This window comes from Danio rerio, chromosome 10 (assembly GCF_052040795.2).
Source record: "Danio rerio strain M-AB ecotype USA chromosome 10, GRCz13ab, whole genome shotgun sequence".
Lineage (NCBI taxonomy): Eukaryota > Metazoa > Chordata > Actinopteri > Cypriniformes > Danionidae > Danio > Danio rerio.
In genome coordinates, this window is record NC_141030.1 from 2,120,001 (window position 1) to 2,136,175 (window position 16,175).

The following is a 16,175-nucleotide window of genomic DNA, read 5'->3' on the forward strand; positions in this document are numbered from 1 at the left end:
CTCCCCCCCAAAAAGTTACTATAGTTACTTCTGCTTTACTTTTTACTTTTTCTTACCTGACTGGGACTTGATCTCATCATTTGATTAATCTTAGCGCACTGTAACCTGAACCTTCCTTTAAATTTTCTTTAATGCATTCAATATAATGAGAATACTTCCATCACAGAAAATTCTACGTGACTACACTCATTTTAATTCAGCGATTTATTATTTAAAAGCTAATTCATTAATCTAAAAAGTATCACAGATATTATTACTTATTATTTTAAAAGCTTTTTTTTTTAAATGTTACTTGTTACTTTTTTCCACTGGAAAATTACAACGCAATCTCACAGCAATTCATAGCTTTTTGATTTAGTGGCTAATTCATATGAATTCGTACGATCTAACTCATACAATTTAGTACGATTTGCTCATCACCCAATGACGGTTGCGTTTAGGGGCGGGGTTGGGTGCCACGCCTCCTTTTTAAAAATTGGACATTTTCGTACGGCTCAACTCATCCGCTGCACCTGCTATAATTCGGAACGAGAGAGAGAAACCACATACACTACACCACAACAACTACTCGTAACAAATAAAATACACGTCAAAGTAAACTCAGACATCACTACTTTGTTTTTGTTAAATATTTTTTCATTTGCGTTTTTCAAATTGTCCCAACTTTTTCTGATTTGGGGTTGTAAATGACTGAATGTCTGCTTATGTCAATCCACAGCATCAGCAAAGCAAACTACATATTTCGAGTCTCTGCCATGGATGAAAATTATGAGAACTTCACAGATGCGTATGAAGAAATGTGGGGTTTTGATGCAAATGAGACGAATACCTTTGCATCTTCAGAAGTGAGGGTGATTTCTCTGGTCGTCTACTGCCTGACGTTTCTCCTCGGAGTCCCCGGAAACTCGTTCGTCATATTCATTGCAGGAATGAAGATGAAGAGGACCGTTAATACAATCTGGTTTCTCAATCTAGCGACTGCCGACCTCCTGTGCTGTCTTTCCGTACCGCTAACTGTAGCCGAAATCCTCCTAGACCACCATTGGCCGTACGGATACGCCATGTGCAAAATTCTCCCCTCAGTAATAGTCATAAGCATGTTCGCCAGCGTTTTCACCTTAAACATAATCAGCCTGGATCGCTTCACACAGGTTATCACTCCGGTTTGGGCTCAGAATCATCGAAGTTTATTGCTAGCGCGGCTGTCTTGCGTTGCGGTATGGATTTTGGCTTTGCTGCTCAGCTTGCCCTTCATGATATTAAGACGAACTTATGAAGAGTTTAACATGACAGTTTGCACTTTCGATGACGACTTCACGACATACGGAGCTTTGAGCATCGCCAGGTTTGTGTTTGGCTTTTTAATTCCTCTAATGTCCATCGTGACATGCTATGGAATTATCGCTCGCAAATTAGGCAGTCGTCATTTCCGCAGTGGCCGAGCGTTTCGCATCATGCTGGCTGTTATCGTGGCTTTTTTCCTGTGCTGGATGCCGTATCATGTGTTGGATTTGATACGAAGCTATGGAGGGGAATCCAGTTCAATGGTGGCTTTGAAAGTGGATCCGTTGGCCATCTCTTTGGCGTACGTGAACAGCTGCCTGAACCCCGTCCTGTATGTGTTCATGGGGCAGGATTTTAAGAATAAGGTTCAGCTTTCTCTACGGCGTGTGTTTGAACGGGCTTTCTCTGAAGAGGGAACGCAAATATCGAGATCCACACAATCACAACAAGTGCACTCAGTGTTGTGAAGATATGAACTTCAGTTTTAGCTGTTTGTCTATATGCACTTTCAAACAGGTCTCTTTCCATTCTCTCTCCTGTGGTTTGTAATGTAATGGACAGTACAGATGTCTTGATACCTCAGGCTGCTGATGTTGCAGATCTCTCGCATGCCCCCATACTGAATGTAACCCCAAACCATGATGTTTCCTTCACCAAACTTGACTGATTTCTGTGAGAATCTTGCTGGTTCCAGTATGTCTTCTGCAGTATTTGTGACGATTGGGATGCAGATCTGAAAAATCCACCTTCTTACACTTTTCCAAACAATCAACTAGAAGTCAAGTTATTATTTGTTGCTCTCATATCTGAGATCCATAACAAGAGTTTCATCAGGTAGTGTATAGCCTAAAGTTTTCAGTGTAATCACCCAATTTTAAATGAGTGTATACACCTGAGGACATGGTTTTCAGTCAATAAATGTATTAAGCATCTGTGTTTTTAGAAACATATGGATTAAAAAATATGATTGGTGTTTACCAAAATAACCACCGCTAAAATTAGACCTGATGTATTTTTTAATGATTTTCAGAGTAGCCTATAACCTGTTTGGCTAATTTATGCAATTTCAAGCAAGTCTTTGGCGAAGCAGTGGCGCAGTAGGTAGTGCTGTCGCCTCACAGCAAGACGGTCGCTGGGTCGCGCCTCGGCTCAGTTGGCGTTTCTGTGTGGAGTTTGCATGTTCTCCCTGCGTTCGCTTGGGTTTCCTCTGGGTGCTCCGGTTTCCCCCACAGTCCAAAGACATGCGGTACAGGCGAATTGGGTAGGCTTAATTGACCGTAGTGTATGAGTGTGTGTGGGAATGTGTGCGTGGATGTTTCCCAGAGATGGGTTGCGGCTGGAAGGGCATCCGCTGTGTAAAAAGTTGCTGGATAAGTTGGCGGTTCATTCCGCTGTGGCGACCCCAGATTAATAAAGGTACTAAGCTGACAAGAAAATGAACAAATGAAACAAGTCTCTTTCTATTGGCTCTAATGCAAATTGTGTCTAATGTTGGTAAGGGTATCTTTAAAGCACAAGTATACTGTCGCTTGGTTTTTAGTGTAGTTGCCTGATTTATAATTAGCATGTAGCATGGTATTCGGTGACAAAATGTTTCAAGTTTCTTTGTTTTTAATAAGATTAAAAATATGATTGGCATTTATTCAAATAGCCACTTGTAAAATTAAGCCTGAAGTATTTATTTATGAGTTTACAATTCGTTCATTCATTTTCTTTTCAGCTAAGTCCCTTTATTTATCTAGGGTCGCCACAGCGGAATGAACCGCCAACTTACCCAGCATATGTTTTATACAGCGAATGCCCTTCAAGCTGCAACCCATCACTGAAAAACAACCATACACTCTTATTCACACTCATACATTAGCCAACCCAATTCACCTGTACCACATGTCTTTGTACTTGTGGGGGAAAACGGAGCACCCGGAGGAAACCCACGTGAAGACAGGGAGAACATGCAAACTCCACTGAGAAATACCAGCTGACCCAGATGAGACTCGAACCTGTGATTTTTACGATTTTCTTTTTTAGTTTCTGAGAGCTGTAATTTATCAAACTGTGCTTGAGATAAGTCGGAGTTTTGTGATTTGGTTTAAAAATATAATAACAGCAGTTTTTATACCAAGAGGTCAATGGCAGACAAAGAAATGTTCAACCATTTACTGCATTTTAAATTATGCCAATGCTAATTATATTCATTTATGTCATGTGTGACAAGAAAAAATGCAATGTCATGTCAACAACCCGTATGCACTTTCAAACAAGTCTCTTTCCATGTGCTCTTATGTTTTGTTATCTAATGCAATAGCAGAGATATCATGTCCAAATACGTTTGGTGTGTTTGCTGAGGGTGTCTTTCTCTAATTAAAAATGAAACTTTGAAATATGCAAAGCACAAGCAGCTTCTTCTAGCACTCTTTTTTAAAAACAGAAGTTTTGCTTTTGTTGAGTCAGGAAGCTAAGGAACACCATTAAGTGCATCTAAAACATCTGCGAAGATACAGAGATTTGAAAGAGGAAGTTTATTTAAGTTCATTATTTTATTTTAGTTTTAGGCTTTGCTATTTTTAATGTGTAATACTCAGCACTGCATACACATTTGATTCTGATATCAGACACTGATAGTTGACAAATGGGCAGTAGAAATAGCTTTTCATGATTAAAAAAAATACTATTTTAAAGAAAAAAATAGATGTATTTACACTCAATTTTGTTTGCTGCTTGTTCAAACAACTTATTATGCTGTTTTACTCCACAGAATTCAAGCAAGAGACTTTTTGCACTAGCCTGTCTTAGGGGTTAACAGTGCCAACTGATGGTAAACAGTAAAAAATTACAAATTGTACGTCTCCCCAAGAGGGAAAACCACCAACAATCAAGCACGCAAGATTATTTGCTGTCATGGCTTTGCAATCAAAAATGTGATTATAATGGAGGTCAATGGGACAAAAACAGCCCCTAACATAACGAAAGGGTAGTCAATTTGAGCAATAGACAAGGTTAATAACCTACAAGTCACAGTGCCTTCAATCTTTATTAGTGTGCTTTATTATAAGTTTCTTTCAAGGCTTCTTTCTATATGTAGAAAGAAGCTTTGAGTATTACTGTTCAACTGTTAAACTGACTTTTCATTTTGACAGAAGGATTACTGTAGGCTTTGTGGAGTCTTTATGGAGTACTAGATATTGATTGTGTCATTCTTTGGGCAAATATTTAAAGAGATTAAAGTTTATGCAGATGATTGTCGTCTTAGTCAAATGTTTTGAGAGTTTTGACTTCAATGTCTCATGTCAATCTCTTCTCCGTATTAAACTCATTTAAACCCAGCCATTATTTCAGACTCTTGTTTGCTTATATTTTGCTTTGGGTCCATATCTGTTGTTATTTTAATAGTTTACGTATTTTAATTTCAATATTTGCAAAGGTTATAAATGGGGTAATACTTTTTTCCTAACTTGTTCATTCACTTCACAACAAGGGACAATGTACATCAGGGGAGTCCAAACTCGGTCCTGGAGGGCTGACGTCCTGCAGATTTTAGCTCCAACTTGCTTCAACACACCTGCAAGGATTTTTCTAGAATGGCTAGTAAGAGCTTGATTAGCTAGCCCAGGTGTGTCTGATTGGGGTTGGAACTAAACTAAAGACCAAGTCTGGACATGACTGGTGTACATTAATCAACATACCCCAAGAACCAAAATTAACCCAAAGATCATTGGTGGTTCCTTGCCAATAAAAATGCAAATTCAAATTAAAACTAAAATAAATGACAAAAAATATCAACAACAATATCAAATGTTCACAATGTTGATTATTAAAGCCATTTCTTAAATTTATGCTTACATTAAAAGACACACATCCTCTAACAGATTGTGATATCAAACACCCCTGAACAAGCTAGTAGTTTTTCTAAGTGGAATATTTATACTATAAACTTACTAAAGTTGTTGAGAGTGACACATATAATAATTTTTTTTTCATATTAAACCCTTCTCTTGGTCCTACCTTACCAATTTGCCATTTTTAATATGAATTTGATTACTTTATAGTCCATTTTCTATGCAGGTGTTCTTTTTCAGTGTGGGGAAATAACCAGAAGAACAGTAAAGTGTAAACCGTTTTTGTGCTACTAACAGTGTAATTAAGACAATATGCTAAAATAACATGGAAAGAAATACCATTTTTCAACATTGGACTGCAAGACGCAGATAAAAATAGTTGAAAGTGTCACTGGAAGCTAAATAGCCACGTCTTCCAAGTCGTTCTTTTCTTTCAGTTTAACCATAGACTCATTATATTTTATGTTGGTATAAATATTATTTAATTAATCAAATAATTTCACCTCAGAATTTCGCGCCATTCCTGCGCGCGGGCTGCTGACGTCAGGCGCACAGCAGAGCTAATAGCTAATGCTTCCTAGCTTAAAAAAAAAAAAAAATGCTTCCTAGCTTGTTCATAACACGTTTTTACACTGTTGAAATTTCGAGAAAATTCGGATATTCGGAGAAACAGTTCTTATGCTTTGCCATAATCAAATCCTTCGCCTAGGAGGCAAAATTTTAGTTTCTATACAACATTTTGGATTCAGTATTTCACCAAAAGGTAAGATGCTGCTTTATTAAGTTTGTAATGTTCGGTTGCTGTTCGACACGATAATGAACAGAAGCAAACATGGTTGCGAAATTATGCATTTCCTCAGAAGAAAAACTGATTTCAGCAATTTCCAATGCAAACGTGCTTTCCTTCCCCTTCCCATTACTGATGCATTATAATAGCCCGAGTTATTTTAAGCTCATACGTGCTTTATATCATGTCAGCTTTTTTGTGTCAATTTCTTAGAGTAAAACTAAAAAATGTATAGTTGTCATTAGCCTTAAAGTCATAGTTCACCCAAAAAAAATGTAATTCTGCCATTATTAGCTACTCATCATCATCATCCACTTGTGTCAAACCCGTTAGTTGTTTTTCTTCTGTTGAACACGAAGGAAGATGTTTTGAATAATGTTTTAATTTACTTTTCTTCCTACTTTGGATGTCAATGGCTGCTTTCCCCGAGCATTCTTCTGAATATCTTCTTTTCTGTTCAACATAAGAAATAAATTCGGAAAGGTTTACAACTGCAATAAACGGAGCAACTTTCCTTTTCTGTCCCATTACAAGACTTGGCTCGGCTATCGTTGGTGTTTTAAGTGCCTAACTCGTGTATGTTTGTTAGCTAGCATTCATGTTAAAATACCAATATCATCCTCCACATTGAACACATCTCACCGTATGTTTGGAATATTTACTCACTGTAAAACACATTCAAGTGACTGTACCTTCAGTTCACCACCAGATGCCAGTATCTGTCAGTCTCTTGCTGATGTGTAGTTATGCTCTATAAAGTATTGGATTTATTATGTTGTGTTATTTACAATTAATGTAAATTTCAGAATTATATATATATATATAGTTGAAGTCAGAATTATTCGCCCCTCTTTGAGTTTTTTCTTTTTTAAATATTTCCCAAATGATGATTAACAGAGCATGGAGATTTTCACAGTATGTCTGATAATATTTATTTTTCTGGAGAAAGTCTTATTTGTTTTATTTTGGCTAGAATAAAAACAGTTTACATTTTTAAAAGCCATTTTAAGGACAAAATTATTAGCTTCTTTAATCTATATGTTTTTTTTCTGATAGTCTACAGAACAAACCATCGTTATACAATAACTTGCCTAATTACCCAAAACTGCCTAGTTAATCTAATTAACCTAGTGAAGCCTTGAAATGTCACTTTAAGCTGTATAGAAGTGTCTTCAAGAATATCTGGTCTAATATTATTTACTGTCATCATGGCAAAGATGAAACAAATCAGTTATTATAAATTAGTTATTAAAACTATTATGATTAGAAATGTGTTAAAATCTGTTCTTTGTTAAACAGAAATTGGGGAAAAAAATACACAAGGGGGCGAATAATTCAGTTTATTTGTATTAATAATTTATTAATACAAATGATAATAATAAAGTTGTAACAGCTTACAGAATAGTAATATGATGATGTGAAAATAAAATGTAGATGTTTAATGGTTAAATATGATTTAAATATTTAATATCTATGGACAGTGTGATATTAGCAGGATTGATCAGACAGCATCAGCTCAATAATCAGCAAAATAAACCAGAAGTTTATGGATGATCATGTCTACAATCTAAACAGATGTGTTTAATTTAATGAGTTTTGCGAATGTGAATTTCATGTTTTCTATGATTTAAAATTACATAATGGTACTTTGATATTTCCTTCAACAACTTTTGATGTTGAAAAGTTTTCAAAAAGTCCCTTTTATTGACAATTTTAATAGTTTGAAGTGATATATTGTCTGTATTGGTGTTGTGTGCATTTTGACAACTAGTAATAAACTGCAAATACTTTTTCTGTTTTTTTACAAACTTAATTATACGTTATTTCTTATATAATACATTGTTTCAAACAAAAATGTTAATAAAAGTCACTTTATTAAACTGCATAGTTGAATTTTTACCATCAAAAGTCGACAGAGCAATGATAAAGGTCCTATAATGTCCTCTAGCAACCTTAGAATAAACAGAAAAAACTGTGAATCACAAAATACGGGAACTGGAACTGATATTTTGTACAATGTATACGCCATTTTCCAAAGAACATTGAACATAAAGAGAGAAACAGTGATTATACACATTGTCTTCCTCAGAAAAGAAAAATGCACAGCAGAAGTTTGGTATTTAAATGAGAATAAAGCAAAAGTCAGTGAAAGTGTAACCCAATGAGCCTTAAATGAAAGCCGAGAGCTGGAAGGTGAGTTTAATGGTGTTTGTCTGCATGTTCATCAGCATCTTTCTGTCCCAAAAGTCTCATCAAAAACTGTTAGAGAAATAGACTGTGTGGCTTTTACACGGATATACAGTTGAAGTCAGAATGATTTGCCCTCCTAGTAATTTTTTTCTTTCTTTTTTCAATATTTCCCAAATGATGTTGAACAGATTCAGGAATTTTTCACAGTATTTCCCTATAATATTGTTTCTTCTGGAGAAAGTCTTATTTGTTTTATTTCAGCTAAAATAAAAGCAGTTTTTAGTTTTTTTAAAACCATTTTAAGGACAATATTATTAGCCCTCTTAAGCAATATTAGTTTTGGATTGTCTGCAGAGTACAATTATATAATGACTTGCCTAATTACCCTAACCTGCCTAATTAACCTAGTTAAGCCTTTAAATGTCACTTTAAGCTGAATACTAGTGTCTTCAAAAATATTTGGTCAAATATTATGTGCCAGTAGGTGCCAATGGTGTAGTGGTTAGTGCATTGACACATGACACTGTGGTGTTCACAGCAACCCGAATTTGATTCCCGCCTCGAGATCATATGCCTCATTTTCTTTCCCCCATCTCCTCTCCCCATGCTTTCCTGTCTATACTCTCTAATGTGTTATCAATTAAAGGTGAAAAAAAATAATAAATAAAATTATAATAAAAAAAAATAAAATAAATAATAATAATAATATATATATATATATATATATATATATATATATATATATATATATATATATATATATATATATATATATATATATATATTATTTTTTTTATTTTTTTTATTTATTATGTGCTGTCATCATGGCGAAGATAAAATAAATCAGTTATTAGAAATGAGTGACTAATCTTATTATGTTTAGAAATGTGTATAAAAAGTATATAGGAGGCTAATAATTCAGGACTAATAGTTCTGACTTCAACTGTATAATGTCAGGCTTTCTTAGGAAGTGCATTAGAGAAGTGCTTCAGTTGTTCATGCTGACTCTAGCAGAATTATCTAAACTCTTAAAAGGCCTTGAATCCTCTGAGCTTTTCTGATCTGCTCTTCTCTCATGCTCTCCGTCACGTGCTGGTTTCGAACCTGAAGCCTCTCCAGCCACTCCTCACGCAGTCTGAAAGAAAACAAGCAAGAGTCTTTAAAGAGACACTACACTTTTTAAAGTAGTCTTTAAATTGCCTTATAGTACTTTAATCTATCATTCAACAACGTCAGACGTTAGAAAGTCACGTTTTTAATAGTTTAAAGTGATGTTTTCTGGCTTTGTGTTGAACATTTTGATGCAAAAAAACGGTAATAAACTGGTAACAAATGATTTTTGTTATTTTACAGACTTAATTTTCTATACTTTATTTCTTATACAACATTGTCTCAAACTAAAATGTCAATAAGAGTCACTTTGCTAGGCTGAAAAAATGTTTCAACATAAAAAGTTGAAGCAAAGGTCCTATAATGAAATTCACAACCTTAAAATAAACAGAAAAACCTGAGAATTACAAACAATTAAATAAATAAATATTGGTATTAGATGGTTAACAAACTATGAACAACTGATCTGTAAAGTTTAAGTTAATATATTAGTTAGGTGTTAGTTATAAGCTTATGTTATTTGGACGCAAGTTGCAATTCCTCATTTACTAACAGTTAATAAATGAAGAAAATCTGCAACTTTAGTAACGTCCCAATAACGTATATAAATTATTAACTGATACTTAACAAGTCTTAAGTAACTTATTTACTAACAGCTTGTTCATGATCTATTACTAATTTATTATGTAGTTATAAATCATTAAAATACAGTTTACTAGTCATTTATAACTTGTTAACTAACATTGTAAGTTATCTGTTGGCTATCTATAAGGCACAGTTATAAATATTAACAAACTATTAACTTTTATTTAACATGTCATTTATAACCTGTTTACTAACCGTTTATTAATGGTCTATTAACTTGTTAATAAACTAAATGGATAGTTTTTCTAAAGTGTTACCAATTTTGTTATTTCATTTATTCATCCATCCATCCATCCATCCATACATACATACTTCCATCCATCCATCCATCCATCCATCCATCCATCCATACATACATACATACATACATACTTCCATCCATCCATCCATCCATCCATCCATCCATCCATCCATCCATCCATCCATCCATCCATCCATCCATACATACATACATACATACATACTTCCATCCATCCATCCATCCATCCATCCATCCATCCATCCATCCATCCATCCATACATACATACATACATACTTCCATCCATCCATCCATCCATCCATCCATACATCCATACATCCATACATCCATACATACATACATCCATTTTCTTTCAGCTTAGACCTTTATTTATCAGGGGTAGACCGGAGCACCCAGAGCCAGCACAGGGAGAACATGCAAACTCCACACAGAAATAGTCCACAGTGCTACCCACTGAACCACTGTGACTCCCTTATTTTATTATAATAAACTAGCATAAATCTTCTAGAGGAAGTGTTACTTATTTTAGTTTGGCTGGAATTGAAAGAAAATGCTCTTAACCAATGTAAAACCCGCTAGGAAATATCTTCTTTTGATTGGCTACAGAACAAACCACTATTGTCCAATGACCTAATTAACACGTGTCTAATTGACCCAGTTAAACATTTAAATTGCACTTTAAGCTGCATGTCTTGCAAAATAATAATGTACTGCAATTAAGGCCCTCACAGCAGAAAGGTCGCTAGTTTGAGCCCCCAGGGTCTGTTGGCATTTCTGTGTGGAGTTTGTATGTTCTCCCCATGTCTAAATACATGCGCTATATGTGAATTGCCCGTAGTGTATGAGTGTGTGTGTAAATGAGCGTGTATGGGTGTTTCCCAGTACTGGGTTACAGCTGAACGGGCATCCGCTGCATAAAACATAGGCTGGAATAGTTGCCGGTTCATTCCGCTGTGGTGACCCCTGACGAATAAAGCGACTAAGCCAAAGGAAAAGGAATGAATGCAATCATGGCAAAAACACAAGAAATTAGTGATTGGAAATTATTTAAGCTATAAAGTTCTGACTATTTCACAGAAGAGCTAATCATTTTGTCTTTATACTTCAGCAAGCTGCAGGTTGAAGGTAAAGAGGTTGACGTTTCTCCAGCAGTTTGCACATGTTACCGCTTTATTGATAAACCCCTTGACTTTGCATTGAGCCCGCTGTGGTATGTCTGTATGTCTCCCTATATATTCATTAAACACTTCGAGATCCTCATCGTCTCTACAGCTGTCTCTATAAAAACACACACACGCTGATTTAAACAAGGCCCAAAGCCTGGAGATTTGTACTGGAGTTTGTGCTAATCCACAACACCATCCTGAAGAGAGCCAAAGCAAACACTAGAGAGCAGCAGAAACAAGCTGACAATTACTCAGCATCCACTGCTCTCTCTTGCTTCTCGCCCTCCATCTGGTTCCCTTAAATTTGGCGTCCTACCTACGGTGTGCAGTTGAACGCGTATGACGTCATGTGTGACGTAGGTTTGTAGTTTCCTAATCTAACTCATGTTCATTCATTCATTTTCCTTCAGCTTAGTCTCTACATGCCCTTACAGTTGCAACCCAGTACTCATTCATTCATTTTCTTGTCGGCTTAGTCCCACAGCGGAATGAACCGCCAACTTATCCAGCAAGTTTTTACGCAGCGGATGCCCTTCCAGCCGCAACCCATCTCTGGGAAACATCCACACACACATTCACACACACACACACACACTCATACACTACAGACAATTTAGCCTACCCAATTCATCTGTACCGCATGTATTTGGACTGTGGGGAGGACCCGGAGGAAACCCACGCCAACATGGCGAGAACATGCAAACTCCACACAGAAACACCAACTGAGCTGAGGCTCAAACCAGCGACTTTCTTGCTGTGAGGCGACAGCACTACCTACTGCGCCACTGCTGCGCCCGCAACCCAGAAACACAAATAGACACACATTCACACACACATACACCACGGCCAAGTTGGTTTATCAATTTATTTATTTATTATTATTTTTTTAATCAATTTATCAATTAGACTTGATGGGGAAACCGGAGCACCTGGAGGAAACCCACGCCAACACAGCGAGAACATGCAAACTCCACACAAAAACACCAACTGACCCAGCCGGGATTTGAACCAGCGACCTTCATGCTGTGAGGCCACTGAGTCACCGTGTCGCCCAAACTCATATTGCTTCAGCTTATTTTATATAAGTAGTTTGAACAAACAGCAAATCTCCTTTTTTCTCATTTCTCATCGTGACACTTTTCATTTTCAAGAAACGAGAAAGTGTTTATGGATCCCAAACTAGGTCAGAAAAATAAAACAATTATAAGTTCTCTCTCGTTATCCTCCTGTCAGATCCATTCCTGCAAGTTTGACTTTCTGACTGGAGGCTGTTTATCAAAATTAGCGCTTCATTTCAGTTTTTTTTTAATCTAATCTTTCTTTGCGATTACCAGTGCAGACAGTAACGATGAAGACCTCTGGCGTACACACACACACACTCATACACACACCTGGATAAGGCGCTGCTCTTCATCCTGCAGTCTTCATTTCCCATCCGCTCGCTGTGGCTTTCAATCTTCTGCTCCCAAAACTTCTTCAGCTGGTGTTTATCATGAATGCGTGCCAAATTCATCATCTGAAACCATCAAACAGAAGCATTTCACAGTGACGGAGAGCTGGATAGATAGATAGATAGATAGATAGATAGATAGATAGATAGATAGACAGGTGGATGGATTCATGGATGGATGGATCGATAGAACGATAGATGGATGGATGGATGGATGGATGGATGGATGGATGGATAGATGGATAGATAGATAGATAGATAGATAGATAGATAGATAGATAGATAGATAGATAGATAGATAGATAGATAGATAGATAGATAGATAGATAGATAGATAGATAGATAGATAGATAGACAGACAGACAGACGGGTGGATGGATGCATGGATGGGTGGATGAATGGATGGATGGATCCATAGAACGATAGATAGATAGACGGACGGACGGATGGATGGATGGATAGATGAATGGACGGATATATGAATGGATGGGTAGATAGATAGATAGATAGATAGATAGATAGATAGATAGATAGATAGATAGATAGATAGATAGATAGATAGATAGATAGATAGATAGATAGATAGATAGATAGATAGATGATGGATGGATGGATGGATGGATGGATAGATGATAGATAGATAGATAGATAGATAGATAGATAGATAGATAGATAGATAGATAGATAGATGATGGATGGATGGATGGATGGATAGATGATAGATAGATAGATAGATAGATAGATAGATAGATAGATAGATAGATAGATAGATAGATAGATAGATAGATAGATAGATAGATTCAAACAATTAAATCCAACAATTCAACTTTCATGTATGTTTCTTTGCTCAATAAAGGGTTAAAGAGTTGCTTTTAGCACTAAAACAACAAAAAGAAGAGCAAATCATGCAAATTAGCATGACCCGACAAGCTTCATCTTCACTCTTCTGCTTCATCTGTGCACGAGCAGAATCCAAATGTACATTTAATTACATTCACCACCAATTAACATTCACCATGATTCCTTATACTTCACATCTCCACTTCATCCACAATCCGAACATGATCATCCAGCGTGCACGTGAAACTAATGCGAGTACCTTTTGTGCAGGTGTTGATCATTTATCCCCCACACTTCCAAAATCTGGGATGAAGCGAAGGCAAAACTCAACCGAAGACCTCTCAGGTACGCTCTGTAGAGTTTCTCTCTCTTATTCCTCTTCCCTTCCATCTCATCATCGTTTATTTCTGGAGCAAAAAGCACAAAAGACAGATGGATGGAGCTGCGGCTCTCAGTATTGCTGTGTTTAAGCCGTCGGGAATGCCACCGTTCCCACCGGAGTCGGCAAAACACACATGTGGACGCAGGATTTACTGTTGTGTACCATTGCGATCATAATTTCCAGGTCAGGGTCAAAAGCTCTTCTGGAGGTCTTGAGGATTAAACAGTGATGTCATGAGCTATACTGATACACAGAAAATGATGCTCGCTGTTTGTGGAGAGCTACACATTGCGTCCACTTGACCATAATTGAGGTAAAGTTGGTTTTATATACACACATTCGGTCTCAATATTGTTGGCCGTGCTGCTTTTAAATGTTCAGTGTGAAATCAAATGTAAGTGTGACTTAATAGCAACATCAGCACTATTAAATGGACTGTGAGCAATGCTGTACTTTGATAGTCATTGGCTGCTAATATCATTACACTATTTTGAATTGGTAAAGAATACTGGTAACTCTTTATAATATCTACACACTATGAATCATTTATTAAGCATTTGCAAATAGTGAATTCATCATCTGTTCAGCATTAACTCTACATTGATAAGCGTTAGTAAGCAGTTTATAACTGCAGCTAGAAATTCTGTATTCTTGACTTATAAGCACCTATATAATGTGTTTAATAATTGTACTTTCATACTTAGTTAATGATTTATTTTTCATTACTAAATTAAGTATTGCATTGTTTACAAACCAGTTGTATTTAAGAGTAGTTGAGGGTTTTTAGGATCATTCCGAATGAGTTAGTAAATGATTAATAAACTATTGAAATCAACATTTATAAATCTTATTATTCAGACATATACTAATAGTTAAATAATATGGTAATAAATGCTTTATTAGTCAACTTCACACAGTTTTGTGACCTAATCTAAAGTGAAGATTATTTATGCTTTATAAATCCCTTATGAATGACAAATAAAGGCTCAGAATCAAATCTTTCATTCATTGTCCTTCGTCCCTTTATTCATCTAAAAAAACTAATAAACTGGATAAAGCTTAAAATAAAATGTTTATGACTTATATATAAAATTAATATTTTTAATTAATAAGATCAGGGCGAGGCAGTGGGGCAGTAGGTAGTGCTGTCGCCTCACAGCAAGAAGGTCGCTGTTCGAACCTCGGCTTAGTTGGCATTTCTGTGTGGAGTTTGCATGTTCTCCCTGCATTTGCGTGGGTTTCCTCCGGGTGCTCCGGTTTCCCCCACAGTCCAAAGACATGATGTACAGGTGAATTGGGTAGGCTAAATTGTCTGTAATGTATGAGTGTGTGTGTATGTTTCCCAGAAATGGGTTTGCGGGTAGCATCCGCTGCGTAAAAAAAAAACAAAACTTGCTGGATAAGTTGGCGGTTCATTCTGCTGTGGCGACCCCGGATTAATAAAGGGACTAAGCCGACAAGAAAATGAATGAATGAATGAATTAATAAGATCAAATACAGGTTAAGTGAATTATGTCATCTTTTTTTGTATGTTTTCAATGGGACATTTAGGAAATTTGCTTTATTAAAAAAATGGTTTGTGATGTAATAAAGCCAACATGCTTGAGTTATTTCAGTGGCAAAAAATAACTGAAAGAAAAAAAAAAAATATATATATATATATATATATATATATATGATTTAAATGATATTATGGTTGTAGTTAAAATAAAATTCATTTAGACTTTATAAAAAAACAATAACTGATAAATAAAAAAAAATTTAAAAAAATAAAACCAATGTCTACAAAACTGAAATGGATAATACAAAAATGTAAAAAACTAAATGGCTCTAACTAAAAATAAAATGAATAATAAAAATAATATATAGGAATGCTTTAGTATCTTGATTATATAATATTTATATTTTTAATTTATAAGATCTAATAAGTGTCAGGTAAAACGATCATATGTCATTTTTTTCTTTATGTTTTTAATGGGACATTTAGGAAATTTGCTATATGAAAAATGGTTTGTGAAGTAATAAATCCAACATGCTTGAGTTATTTCAGTGGCTAAAAATAAACAAATTAAAATAAAGGAAATCTGAAAGAAAAATATATTTTTATTTCAACCGAATCAATTACGGCTTCAAAACAATGGCTTAAAATGTCATGTTTAATCTTGCGTAACAGTATATGAAATATTAATCCAACAAATTCTCACTCAAACTCTACTGCTCAGTGG

General features: G+C 35.7%; 3 protein-coding genes across 8 annotated transcripts in view; 2 read left to right on the forward strand and 1 right to left on the reverse strand.

The window, feature by feature from the left end:
- Positions 1 to 477: 477 nt before the first annotated feature.
- On the forward strand, positions 478 to 1,932 carry c3ar1 (C3a anaphylatoxin chemotactic receptor). Its single transcript, NM_001423804.1, is given in 1 exon segment — positions 478 to 1,932. A coding segment is annotated over 1 exon segment (1,065 nt). The 5' UTR covers positions 478 to 686; the 3' UTR covers positions 1,752 to 1,932.
- Positions 1,933 to 5,627: 3,695 nt separating this feature from the next.
- LOC100535760 (uncharacterized) overlaps positions 5,628 to 16,175 on the forward strand; it is an 88,627-nt gene continuing 78,079 nt past the window's right edge. For 2 of the 6 annotated variants that reach the window (XM_087269976.1, XM_087269975.1), the window contains exons 1-3: positions 5,657 to 5,883; positions 13,802 to 13,913; positions 14,134 to 14,263. The gene's annotated coding sequence lies outside the window, so the exon portion shown is untranslated. Of the gene's footprint in view, positions 5,884 to 13,801; positions 13,914 to 14,133; positions 14,264 to 16,175 lie in introns of all 6 variants that reach the window. The other 4 variants (XM_087269974.1, XM_087269972.1, XM_087269977.1 and 1 more) reach the window with 4 other exon arrangements.
- On the reverse strand, positions 8,971 to 13,842 carry LOC147841943 (protein FAM240C-like; the record flags this gene model as incomplete). The annotated part of the gene is made up of 3 exons (XM_087271545.1): positions 8,971 to 9,232; positions 12,670 to 12,794; positions 13,828 to 13,842. Coding segments are annotated over 3 exons (255 nt in total), but the record flags the coding sequence as incomplete, so codon positions are not given.